At 43.8% G+C, this 13,714-nt stretch overlaps 1 protein-coding gene across 1 annotated transcript; it reads left to right on the top strand.

Moving 5' to 3' along the window:
- Positions 1 to 1,051: 1,051 nt before the first annotated feature.
- Positions 1,052 to 1,862, top strand: LOC133781685 (dirigent protein 22-like). Its single transcript, XM_062220746.1, has one exon. The coding sequence runs from the start codon at positions 1,084 to 1,086 to the stop codon at positions 1,666 to 1,668; it is 585 nt and encodes a 194-aa protein (XP_062076730.1). The 5' UTR covers positions 1,052 to 1,083; the 3' UTR covers positions 1,669 to 1,862.
- The last annotated feature ends 11,852 nt before the right edge of the window (positions 1,863 to 13,714 follow it).

Here is a 13,714-nt window from a genome sequence, read left to right on the forward strand (position 1 = left end):
TAACGAAGTAATATAACTTTTTTTTTAAGTTGACTAGACTTTAACAATTTAGGAGTCGTTGAGTTTGGGTCTCTAGATATATGCCTAGTCCACTTTAACTCAGACATACTGGTCCTACTTGTCACATAATTCAACAATGATCATGACACTCGCACCCCTTAGTTTCATGAGATTATTATATGCGTGTGATTTGGAGTTGTCTCTCATGCTTCAACATTTTTTTTTATACATTTAAAGTTTTAGTGATCATGATCTTCTCTAATGAACTATATTATAACACTTTTTTGTATGAGCTTTCTCAAAACTATATATATATAAATATATAGCGTTGTTATTTTACACCTTAAATTAAAATATATAAAACACGATATTAAATTACAAGTATGTCAAATATATATATATATGCTTTTAATATATGTAGGTGTAACATTTTCTTAGAATCAAAGGCTTATATGTATATATTTTCATGTTTTTCAACGTATAAAAAAGCTAATAAGATGGTCACAAACTTTGACCATTAAAAGCTATTTATAACGGTCCTACCAAAATGAAAGAAAGAAAGTTCTTTCCATCTTTCTCATAGAAATTTCCATAAACTCCAACAACACGCCTATCAATAAATTAAGTTGGATGACTGACTATGAACATAGAAAAAGTAAAGCTCCACTTCTCATATATATATATATAGTACTTGTCGGTTTGCTCTTTTTTTAGTACAAAATTCCAAGTGTCCAACAAATCAATTGAAGACTTTTACATAAAAATACCTCTAAACCTAATTTTACCAAACCCCCTTGTGAATTCCCTGCTTCCACACCCAAGCCATCTCACAAAAATAAGGGCATTTTAGTCTTTGTAAGTAGCATGGAAATTCTTGAAGAACAAAAATACCCCACCTTTTCATTACAATACACATGTCATGTTCTCATTGGTGACTACTTCAAGACTTAAAGGAAAATTCAACTTAGAGTATAGATCCCACCAACTCATGCTAGATGTCATCCACACAATATATAAATACACCATATATATGAGGAGTCTCATTGCTAGTACTGTGTGTCCAAATCAAGAAAATCTCTAACCATGGCAGGAGCTCCCATCTCCAAAACTCAACTCACAATTCTCTCCTTCCTTCTATCCCTAGCCCTAGTTTTCGTCCTCGGAACAGCCGAAGATGGTTTTGTCAGAGCCATGGACAGGAAGCTTCTAGGGCTGAAAAAGGAGAAGTTCAGCCACTTCCGGTTCTACTGGCACGACATCTACAGCGGCAAAAACCCTACTGCCCTGCCAATAATCACACCTCCGGCCAACACATCGAAAAACGGGTTCGGCTCCGTTAGCATGATCGACAATCCACTGACAGAAGGGCCAGAATTGAGCTCGAAGTTGCTTGGAAAAGCTCAAGGGTTTTATGGTTTAGCTTCGCAAGAAGAAATTGCCATACTAATGGCAATGAACTTTCATATAGTTCAAGGAAAGTACAATGGGAGCACTCTCTCCATCCTTGGCCGAAACCAGGTGTTCGATAAGGTCAGAGAGATGCCTGTGATTGGGGGCAGTGGTCTTTTCAGGTTCGCACGTGGCTACGCTCATGCTAGCACTCACACGTTTGACCCTTCTACTGGAGATGCTGTAGTTGAGTACAATGTTTATGTGCTCCATTACTAGTTTTTCGTATATGGTTTTTGGTTTTTGAACTTTGTTGCTTAGTTAGATTGATTTTTGTTTTTGAGCGTTATTTGTTATGATATGACGATGGCCCACTTTGATACTTTGAATTGTTTTATAATAAATTATAGTGGGGACATTTGATGAGAAATTGGACATGTTTCCAACAATTAATAAATTATCTGATTGTGGAATGTTTATCATATTTATTTAAGAGTTTACCTTCGTACAAAATTTTGTGAAAGAAATAATGGCTTCTCTCTAAAGTTTCCATGAGTGGGGTAAAGCTATTAAAGAAATATATATATTTATATATTTAGCCATACTGGCTTGGCGACGTACCATTGAAGATTGTCTTAACGACGTGTTATGATATATGCACTTGACTCGTTATTTAAAAAAAATAGTGTTATTTAATTATGTATAATATTTATGTACGTATGAATATTTTAATATAAACGTACACACTATTGTCGTAAGAAAAGCTAAAGCAGGACCACGTGCTTATGGTATGCACGTGCAAAGATATTTAGTCGTGCTAAGGAGGATACTGGGAGATGTTCCATTTCACAATCTCATCCATTATTAATTTTTAAATATGAAACCAGCGGAGATTATTTGGTATATATCTGGCAATCACAGCCATTAATTTCTCTTTGAATGGTTTGGAACTTAATTTTGGGGAAGCTGACTTTTGATTTTATTAAGAAGTATGTAGAGCATTTCTATAAGGCCCAACACATTATCATTGTTGCAATTTAAGAGTATGTCTTATATATTTCAATTTAAATTAAAATAGTAGAATTTACACTCCTTGTGACTTTTTTTTATCATTATCAATTTTTTAATGTTTGTATGGCTTTATATTTCCCATATAAATATATAATTTAACAATTAAGCCATAATGAATGACTTAATTAAGTTGTATTATTTTTAATGATATATAATTTTGTAATTTTATTTTTTTTATATTTTTTTATATGCTGTTAAGCTTTTTTTCCAAGTTTTTTACTTTATAAACAATAGCTACAATATATATACACATGTATAATCAATTCGATATATATATATATCTCTTTTATATAAAAATTTTATAGATGATGAAATTTTTTTGTTTTAACGGTTTTTTATTTTTTCTCCGTTAACTATAACAGAATATTCTTATATTTAACAGAATATTGTTATAAAACATATCTTAAACTTAAATAAAATTAGAAAAATAAATAATTAAACAAATTAAAATAAGATATTTTTGAGATATTTTACAATGATAATTATTTAAAAATAATAAATCCATATATTTTATAACTTAAATAAAATTTCAATCAACTTAAACTTAATATTATATTAAACATATAATATATAATCTTTTGTTGTCACTGTCAAATTTAAAAACTAGAACAAACATAAACTTAAACAAAAATAAATAAATATATGTTACACCCAGATTTCGAGATAAGAAGTTATGATCCCGAAAACTGGGCTCGTCAGGTGTGAGCTCGAAATGTATGAAGACATCATATGGTCCAACTGTTAAACCTCTTTGAAGAAAAACAACGATCTCGAGGATGTGGAACCTCGAATATTCTCTGAGCTCGCATTGGGCAATGGCACAACACTATATTGTTTGTCGATTGTCTTCAGACGAGAAAGCTCGATCTCGGGAAGTGCAAGCTCGTCATCACCTACTTGTCATGAGCATAGCGCGAAGTTGGGTGACAGGCTCGTGATTGACTCATAGTCTCGACAGACTCAATGTCAATTGTTAATCTCGAAGATCTGATGAATCACCTGGGATAGCCCATTACGTGTAAACATGTTTATTATTGTGCAATCCCAATACTTAAGGGATATCATTTAATCTGTTATTCGTCCCCGATCTTCATGGGACGTTTCCGTGTATATAGGAGATAATGCAATTAATATCAATATTTCAATTGATTTATAGAATATCTTCCTGAAATATGTAGGAATGAATTCTGCAACCTTCTCTATAAATAGAGAAGGAATCACTACTTGAAAAGGACCGATTTTCTGATTACTGGAGAGAAAACTCTGGGTAATTCATCTCTGAAGAATTTCCAGAAAAATCCTAAGTCTTAATAATATAGACTCGTGGACTTGCTGAACCACGTAAAAATCCTATTGTCTTTTCCTCACTTTTCATTTGCTTCATTGTTTTATTGTTTAATTGCTCTACAATTTAAGTTGATGAAAAACGACGTCAACAATTTGGTGCTTTCATTGAGAGCTGTTAAACAGTACGTGCGTGAGTCTGTTCAGTCAAAGAACCTCGCAAATCAACAATGGCAGCAAATGATCCCAATGTTCCTGAGGAGGAAATTTTAGATGAAGCTGACTACCCTCGACGCCCTGGAAAGCAGCCCATGGTGAACTTGGACCCTGATGAGAGGAGTGGTTCATCCAATTCTCGGGGGCCACTAGCCCCCAGGGACGACGAGGACATGTACTACAATCCTGAACGATATGTCCCGATAGTGGAGCTCGAAAATCGTCAACTGCGAAAGCAGTTGGCAGAGGCCAAGAAGCGCAATGAAGAGCTAGCCAGACTAGCTGCTGAGGCGTAGGCGGCTCAGATCCCACCTCCGCCAGAGGATCAGGCTCCGCCTCCGCGGGACGTTCATGTTCTGCCACGTAGGCCTCGAGGGCGGCCACGTAAAAATGCTGCCACTCGAAGAGTGGAGCGACCTCAGCCGCCAGCAGAACAGCCTGCTCCGCCGAGAACCCGAAGAAGTAACCGAGCTGGAGGTCCTGCCAACCCAACTGTGGAGGCACCAGCTGGAGTAGGGAATAACTGAGCCCCCTCAGAGGCTCGGAACCAAAATCCTGGGACTGCGCAGAACGTTACAGAACCTGGTCGGGAGAACTCAGGACCTTCTAGGCGCTGTAATGGATGGCATCCATCATCACCAATAAGGCACCCACCATCGCCAATAAGGTATCCTTCACCAACTCAGAGGAACACACAACCGACCCATGGTGATAAGGAAAGGCGAGCTGGGCGAAGGCGTGGAAATAGGGAGACTGCTAGGGAGCATAGAGGTACCCAACCCACAAGAAGCCAAATGTCTCGATCCCACACTATTGAGACGAGGCAACCGACAAGGAACCCATCTCAAAACAATCGCGCAACGAGCCATGTTAGTGAAGGCTCGGGAGACACTAGATCGGTCTGTATGTATGACCAGGGACGTAGAATTACTGGGAATCGAAGGCATCGCCTAGATTTACGAGAACACTTGAACTATAATCGAGGGAATGATAATTCATCAAATCCAAATCTGAAAGATCATCTCAATGGATGCAAGAACCCCATACTGAGGCGTGAAGCTGGGGTTGTGATCAACGATAACCAGTTCCCACTGCTTCAAGTCAGACCCTCCGTGGATCCAGTCCAAGAAAGGATTGAACAGCTGGAAATAGCATTCAGGCTCTTACAAAATGAATGAGGTCGGGGTCGGGATCGGGATGAAGAGTTCGACGAAGAACTCGAACCCTTTGCCCCTCATATTTCCAGCACCTTATTTCCTCAAGGATTCAAAATTCCTCATGTCCCACCATTTGATGGGAATTCAGATCCATACAGTCATTTAATTATGTTCAACACAATCATGCGAGCCAGTATTGTGGGCTACGAGCTCATATGCATGCTGTTTCCTGCCTCGCTCACGGGAACAACAAAAAATTGGTTTGAAAAATATAAGAGGCATTCGATTGCTTCTTGGAATCAATTATCTAGGGATTTCAAGAAGCAATTCAAAGCCATGGTCGGAATTAGGCCCAAGGCGTCTGCCTTGACCAATGTCTGGTAACAGCCGAATGAAACGTTGAAGAGTTACCTCACAAGGTTTAATTTGGAAGTCGCCCAGGCACGTGACATGGACGACATCGGCCATTTAATGGCTGTCCATGCCGGAGTAATGCCTGGAAGTCCTCTCTGGGAGGATATGCAGAGGAAGCCCGTAAGGTCCTTAACCGAGTTCAATCGACGAGCTCAAAGGTTTGTTAATGTAGAAGAGGCGAGGTCAGCATTAAATATGACCTCTCAGCCCATAACTACAACAACAAACACAAACTCTGCCTCGACCTCAGCGGATCCTACGACCTCAAAACCCCCCGGGGGACAACCCTTCTAAAAGGAAGAAGAATGAAGGGAATAACCCCGAGGCGGAAGGAGGAAAAAAGAAAAAAGGGGAAAGATATTTCTCCGTATACAAAGTGTATACCGAGCTCAACGAGTCTTGGGAGAATATCTACCTAGCTAATGAAAACTAGGTCCCTTTCAGACGGCCGGACCCCATGAGGAACCAAAAAGCGAAAAGAGACTCCAGCAAGTACTGCAGATTCCATAGAGATATCAGACATACAATCGATGAGTGCTAGCAATTAAAAGATGAGATCGAAGGCCTGATCTCGAGGAGATATTTCAGACAGTATGTTAGGAATCAAAACCCCAATCAGGCTTCCACCAGCAAAAGGGCAGTAGCGGCTCCACCTGCCCATAATAACAACTCCCAAGCGAGGGAGGACGAACGACCCCCTCCAATTGATGGAGAAGATGTCATAACCATTTCGGGGGGACCAAATATTGCAGGATCAGGCAGGAATGCCTAGAAACGATATGTGAACGAAATGAAAACTGGTGACAGGTCTCCCTATGAACCCGAACCCAGAGCTCCAAAACAGCAAAGGGTTGAATCTCAACCCATAACTTTTACTGAGGAAGACGCATCTCATGTGCAATTTCCTCACAACGACCCGCTGGTCATCACCATTCAGCTCGCGAACAAGAGGGTACACCGAGTCTTAGTTGATAACGGGAGCTCAGTAAATATCCTCTACAAGGCCACCTTAGAAAAGATGGGACTCACGCTTCGCGACCTAAAAGCCTGTGCAACGACACTGTGCGGCTTTTCAGGAGAAGGGATTGCCTGTATGGGATCCATGGAACTCCCTATAACCTTGGGAGACTTCCTGGTCTCAACAACCAAGATGATGGAATTTGTAGTAGTGGATCTGCCATCGGCCTACAACATACTGCTCGGGAGACCTGCTCTAGTAGGGCTGGGGGCAGTTTCGTCTGTAAGGCATCTGGCCATCAAGTTCACGATTTCTAGTGGCATCGGAACTCTGAAAGGAGACCAGCTCACAGGGAGGGAATGCTATAGCATTTCCGTTAGAGGAAAGAAACAGACAAGTGCACAAACACTTGTCATAGTTCAGAATAAGGATGGGAGAGTCTTTGAGATAGACAAAGAAATTGATCCGAGAATAGAAGAAAAAACTGATCTCGAGCCATTAGAAGAGCTCGAAGAGGTCAAGCTCGAAGAAGTTGACCCCCCAAAAATTGTGAAGGTGGGGAAATACCTTCCGGAAGAAACGAAATACCAATTAATTTTCTTTTTGAAAAAGAACCAAGATGTTTTTGCATGGTCACATTTGGACATGGTAGGGATAAGTCTGAATGTGATAAGCCACGCTCTTAATATTGACAAGAGCTTCCCCCCGAAGCAGCAAAAACGAAGAATCTTGGACGACGATAGGAAGAAGGCCCTAAAAGAAGAGGTCGACAGGTTAAAGGAAAATCGATTCATACAAGATGCCTTTGTACGCCCTGATTTTCCCACGTGCTGATTAGCGAGCTGAGCTGCGGCCTAATCATGATTATCTCGTGGACATCCCCAAAACCGGAGCTGCCATCATAAGATCATACCTCCTTAGCTCGAGGTAACCTAAGGGTTCGCCTCTGATAACTTAAGGACAGAGTCCGGGTTCTGAAGGCTGAAGGTCGAGTTAAGTATCCAGGTCGTGGTACGAGCTAGAGTTGGATGCTATGACCCTTTGTAAAGTCAACACACGCAAGGTAAACGTGCATATATCAGACATCACGTGTCTGATATGCCCCTGACTTCTCGGACACGCAGCAGGAACGTGCGTATTCAGACACCCACGACTGGGTTGGGCCGTGTGGCCCATTATCTCCTTACCTATTGATTTGACCACACTTATGTGTCAGGTTTAGGAATTAATCATGAATGTCACTAAATTGACATGATAGGTAAGAAGGTCACGGGATGACCTTCTTACCAACTCCCAGGTGCCTTCTCCTATAAATATGGAGACCTTGGGAGTTAAGAGGGGTTGGATTCTCTCTTGTAAGAAATACCCTGTAATCAAATATCCAGTATATAGCAATAATACTGACTAGTGGAGTAGAAGGATTTTAACCTTTGAACCACTTTGATAAACGAGTTTTAGGCTCGTTTATGGTTCTAGTTTTTAGGTTATTTTTCTTTAGTTAGGATTGTTTTATTTCGGATTTATGCTCGTTTGTTCTTGTTTCAGGGTAATTGACGTTAAGTGTTGCAAATATTGAAAAGGAGCGAAAATGGAATGAAATCGAGACGGATTTGTGACTTTTGGGTGTTTCTGTAAGTAGCGCTACAGCGCTACCTTGGGAGCGCCGTAGCGCTAGGAAGAATTCTTGAAGAGCTTCAGCACTGACTTAAGCGCTACAGCGCTACAACATCAGCGCTACAGCGCTGGGAAGCAGTTTTCAGGAAGATAGTTCCTGACTTTAGCGCTATAGCGCTACCAAAAGAGCGCTACAGCGCTGGTGCATAGTTTTTCCCCGTTTTGTTTCTGAGTTTAGCGCTACAGCGCTACAATGGTAGCGCTATAGCGCTGGGGTCGCGATTTCTGGCATAATTGGTTATTTTTGATGGGCAATTCAGTCTTTTCCAGAGGGAATTTTCAATAGGGTTTTTGGGAGTCATATAGGCGACTGAGAGAGGCTAACAAAGAGACGACGACGGCTGGAGTAAGAACACCATATTGGAGGATTCGTCTCTGAGTTTTCTTCATCTTTTTCTGTCAATTTTCATGTTTGTAATTGAACAAGTTTTTGGCTAGAATGAATATCATAGGCTAAATTTTCTTTTAGGGCTTTTATGTGAATCTTTTGGAAACCCTTGTTATGGTTTAATGCAAAATTGATATTCTTCTTCATCTCTTTCAATTCCTTGCAATCTATGTTAATTGTGCGATTATTGATTGATCACCTCTAATTGCTATTTTATGAATCAAATTGAAATCTGAAAAGTGAAATTTGATATGCTTTGATTGTTTGGATGCAAATTTAATTTAGAACGAAAGTATCTAGATTATTTGTTTATTTTCTGAGTTGCGTGGCTAATGCCCTCTACATGATTCAACTTACCATAGAAATATAGGAAGTTGTCATTTAGATTGAATTTCATAAGTCTTGACCAGATTATGAATTGTTGTTGCAACTTATAATTGAATAGGGAGAAGGGGATATAGATGCTTGCATTAGGAAATAACAGGGTGGAAAAATAGAGAATCATAATTGTCCTAATTGTATTTTCTTTGTTAATTTGTTTAATTCTTTACTGCGCTTTGTAGTATTTTTCTTAGTTTAAAATCTCTGATAATTGTTTAATCAAATAGAATTAAGGGATTAATTGATTGGTAATTGATAAATCAGTCCTTGAGGACGATACTTGGTTTTACCATTTTATTACAAGTTTGCGACTGTGTGCACTTGCATAGCTATAAATTTCGCAACACACTTAAAAAATGTGTCTTGAGTCACCTTTTCATTTCTAAGATCATATATCTGTTTCGGTTCAACATTAGCATTAATCCCTTTCTCTTCTTTTCTTAATTACCTGTTGGCGAAAAACCGCGTCAACAGTTTGGTGCTTTCATTGAGAGTAAGTTCGACTAGTATCGTCGCAAACATCCAACTATGGTGACTACTCGATCCAGGAACAGCAACGAGACAGAACAGCATGATGGGCAGGAGGCTCATCATACTGCCACCCCTGGTGAACAAGTTCCTGAAGCCCAGCAGCAGCCAGGAAAGCAGCCGGCGGGCCAAGATGACACCGGAAGTTCGGCGCCCCGGCCACCTAATCCGAACCCATGTTATTACACGGCGGTGGAAATGGAGAACGCTCAGCTGAGGAGCCAGCTTGCAATAGCTAACCAGCAGATCAAGGATGTGCTGGCCCGACTACCCCCTCTCACAACCGACGCTAACGTCGGAGAGAGGCAAGGCGAGGCTCCCAAGTCTCGCCGGGGTAACCGGTCCAGGCATAGCCGCTCGGACAGACTTCCGACAGTCAATTCCACTCCTTCGTCGCACCATCGAGAGACAAACTTCGAAGAAGTGCCTAGAGCCGGACAACAGCAATACAACCGTTCGGTCAGAATGTCGACTCCTAGCTCCCAACCATCCTCGAGAGTGCCCAGGGGAGCTCGAGGAAATTCCCGAAGGAGATCCGGGGAGGGCTCGCAGCATCAACCTGTCCCCGACAACCGTCCTGCGCCTCTTCCAGACCGCCAGACGCGGAACCAGCAGGTTGGCAGGGCCGAAAGGCCAACACCGAACTTGATCCGTCCTGACAGAACTAGGATCACCTCTCCAGTCAGGCATCCTCCGTCTCCAATCAGATATCCGTCTCCTCCTCGGCCCGTCCGAGATATCCCAGCCTATGGGAGTAGCAGGAGAAACCCGCCATCAGCTGGACCTTCCTGGCGTAGCAGGGCGCCAAGGGAAAGCCCAAATCCTCACCACCAAAGGCGGAATCCAAGCCTATTTAGCAGGAGCCACTGGACCGGCAGTCGCCGGAGTGACCTTTCTGGCGGAGACCTACGTCAGTGCCTAAGTTCGGCACAAAGCCCACAAGCCACTCGGGGAGGCGATCCGCGGGATCGCCTTAACTCCCATAGAGGGGAGCAGGTAGGAGGAGACAGCCATGCTCACTCAGGGGGGCCCTGTCCGAAGTACGTAACGGAGGGAATGCCCCAAATAACCTATCTCAAGATAGGAGGGGCAATAACCCACGAAATATGTACAATGGATCCGGAGCTGTTGAACAGCCCCGGAATAACCAAGGACATCAGGACCAAACCCTCGAGCGCCTGGCCCAGATGGAGGAGCTGATGAGGAAGCTCCTGTCAGAAAAAGAAAAAGATGAATATGATTCTGGGGACGAGATGGAGCTTTTTGCCCCCAGCATAGCAGCAACGGCTTACCCACCTGGTTTCCGTATGCCGCACCTGTCTAAGTTCAATGGAGACGGAGACCCGTCGGATCACCTAGGGATGTTTAACACCCTGATGATGGCCCACAACATTGGCCCCGAGTTGAGGTATCTAATCTTCCCTTCCACATTGACTGGACCTGCCAGACAGTGGTTCAAGCAAGGCAAAAGACAATCAATCAGCTCCTGGAAGACTTTCTCTGCAGATTTCAAAAGGGCATTCTGAGCCTCCCAGGCTACCCGCGTTCAGGCTGACTCTCTGGCTAACGTGAGGCAGCAGCCCAGCAAAACTCTGAAGGCCTACCTGAGCAGATTTGCGAACGTCGCTGCTCGGGCCAAAGACGCGGATGATAGCTCTAAGCTCATGGCCATGCGAACTGGATTCCTCATCGGAGGAGATCTCTGGAAAGACATACAAAGAAAGGGAGTCAGCTCGGTTAACGAATTCCTTAACAGGGCCCAGGAATGGATCAATTTGGAGGAGGCCGAAGCTTCGGCTGCAGGAACCAACCAGGTCCCTGAAAAGCCCGCTGGAGTGGGGACGGAGGTCGTGGCAGCGACCCAAAATGTCACACAGAACAACCAGCTCGGTGGAGGCAAAAGAAAGGGGAATGGTGAAGGCAACCAGCACGGCCAAAAGAAGAATAAGTCCGTAGACAAGTTTAAGCCCGTCTTCACGACTTATACAGAGCTCACCCAGTCTAGGGAGAATATCTTCCTAGCCAACTCTGCTCGAGTCCCCTGGAAGAGGCCGGAGCCATGAAAGCACCACAAGGGGAAGAGAGATACCTCCAAGTTTTGCTGTTTTCATAACGATGTTGGCCACAATATCGACGATTGTAGGCATTTAAAGGATGAGATCGAGAATCTCATCCGAGCCGACCCTTTGGCTCAATACGCATGGAACAGGGTTCCAGCAAGTCGACCTGCTCCAGAAGTCCTGGCCAGTCAGCCCGGGTCTCGGGTAGATCAGGATGTCCCTCCTCCTGTGATAGGAGGAGAGATATCCACCATCTCTGGAGGTCCGCATATGGCTGGCATGAGCAGGGGCACCTAGAAGAGATACGTGAACAAACTAAAGGCTCATAACAGAGTAGAGTTCGTCCCGGAGCAGCGCCTGCCAAAGCTGCAGCGATTGGAGAAGCAACTGATCATTTTTACGGAGGAAGATGCGGGCCATGTCCAGTTCCCTCACAATGACCCTTTGGTCGTGGCAGTTCAGCTCGCCAATCGGAGAGTCAGGAGGGTACTGATCGACAATGGGAGCTCTGTTAACCTCCTATTTCGATCCACGTTAGAGAAGATGGGTTTGACCGTCGCCGAGCTGAAGGTGACCTCCATGATGTTATATGGTTTTTCGGGAGAAGGATCGGCGGCCATAGGGACGATCGAGCTGGTGATCACCCTGGGAGAAGGACCTCGAACAGTCTCGAAACTCCTCGAGTTCCTGGTCATTGACTGCACCGCTGCGTACAACGCGATTTTTGGACGACCTACGCTCATGGCATTTGAGGCCGTCACTTCCATTCGCCACCTCGCGATGAAATTCCATACTTCCACGGGAATATGCACTGTCCATGGCGATCAACTCGCTGCCAGGGAATGCTACAACATTTCCATGAAGGGAAAATCTAAACCCGGGCAGCTGGCAATGGCCATCCAAAGTGGTGAAGAGGAATCTCAAGAACCCTTAGCGGATCCTGAGATTGAAAAACCTCAAAGCGCCGAAGGGGAAAATGCCGTCTTAAGTGAGGATATTGACCCCCGGATAGGCGAGGACAAATCTGAGCTCCAGGCTATTGAGGAGCTCGAGGAAGTGAACATTGATCCACAGAATCCATCACGGACGATCAAGCTCGGGAAAAACCTCTGCAGCAAGAGGAAGGCGGAGCTGATCAAATTTCTGCAGGATAACCTGGACGTGTTTGCGTGGTCCCATGAGGACATGGTGGGAATCAGCCGAGTGTCATCATGCATACACTTCATCTGGATAAAAGCATTCCCGCCAAGTCCCAGAAGCAAAGACGCCTAGGAACAACCCGGGCTGAAGCCTTGGAGGAAGAGGTAGCCCGGCTAAAAAAATGTGGCTTTATCCGTGAAGCCAAGTTTCCAATATGGGTTGCCAACCCCGTACTGGTCCCGAAGCCCAACGGAAAATGGCGGACCTGCATAGACTTCTCCGACCTGAATAAGGCCTGCCCCAAGGATTGTTTTCCACTGCCAAGGATTGACCAGTTGGTAGATGCCACGGCGGGGCACGAGCTCATGTCATTTATGGACGCGTACTTGGGCTACAATCAGATCGTCGTGAATCCGGCGGATCAGGAGCACACCAGTTTCATGACCCCGACTAACGTTTATTGTTACAAGGTCATGCTGTTCGGGCTGAAGAACGCCGGAGCTACCTACCAAAGGCTAGTAAATAGAATGTTCGCGGACCAGATCGGAAAAAACATGGAAGTGTACGTTGATGACATGCTAGTCAAGTCAAAGATTAATGATAACCATGTTTCCGACCTGGAAGAATGTTTTAAGATACTACGGGAGTCTGGCATGAGGCTTAATCCACAGAAGTGCACTTTTGGAGTCGCGTCAGGGAAATTCCTGGGGTTCATTGTCAATACCCGAGGAATTGAGGCGAACCCCGACAAGATCAGATCACTGCTCGAGCTTCCCTCGCCCAGGTCACGAAAAGATGTCCAAGGCCTGACAGGAAGAGTGGCAGCCCTCAATTGATTTATTTCCAAGTCCACCGATAAGTGTTTGACATTCTACAACCTGCTCTGAGGAAACAAGAAGTTCGAATGGACAGAAGAGTGCGAAAGCGCTTTCCTCGACCTGAAGGCACATTTGGCCGAGCCGCCCATATTATCCAAACCAAAAGCAGGAGAACCTATTTTTCTCTACCTAGCTATCACGGAGGATGCAGCTAGTGCCGTATTGGTCCGGGAAGA

The sequence above is a fragment of the Humulus lupulus genome, chromosome 6, assembly GCF_963169125.1.
Source record: "Humulus lupulus chromosome 6, drHumLupu1.1, whole genome shotgun sequence".
In the NCBI taxonomy this organism is placed as follows: domain Eukaryota; kingdom Viridiplantae; phylum Streptophyta; class Magnoliopsida; order Rosales; family Cannabaceae; genus Humulus; species Humulus lupulus.

Bases quoted from the DNA above. Each gene is read 5' to 3' on its own strand.
- LOC133781685 (XM_062220746.1), top strand. From the start codon at position 1,084: ATGGCAGGAGCTCCCATCTCCAAAACTCAACTCACAATTCTCTCCTTC.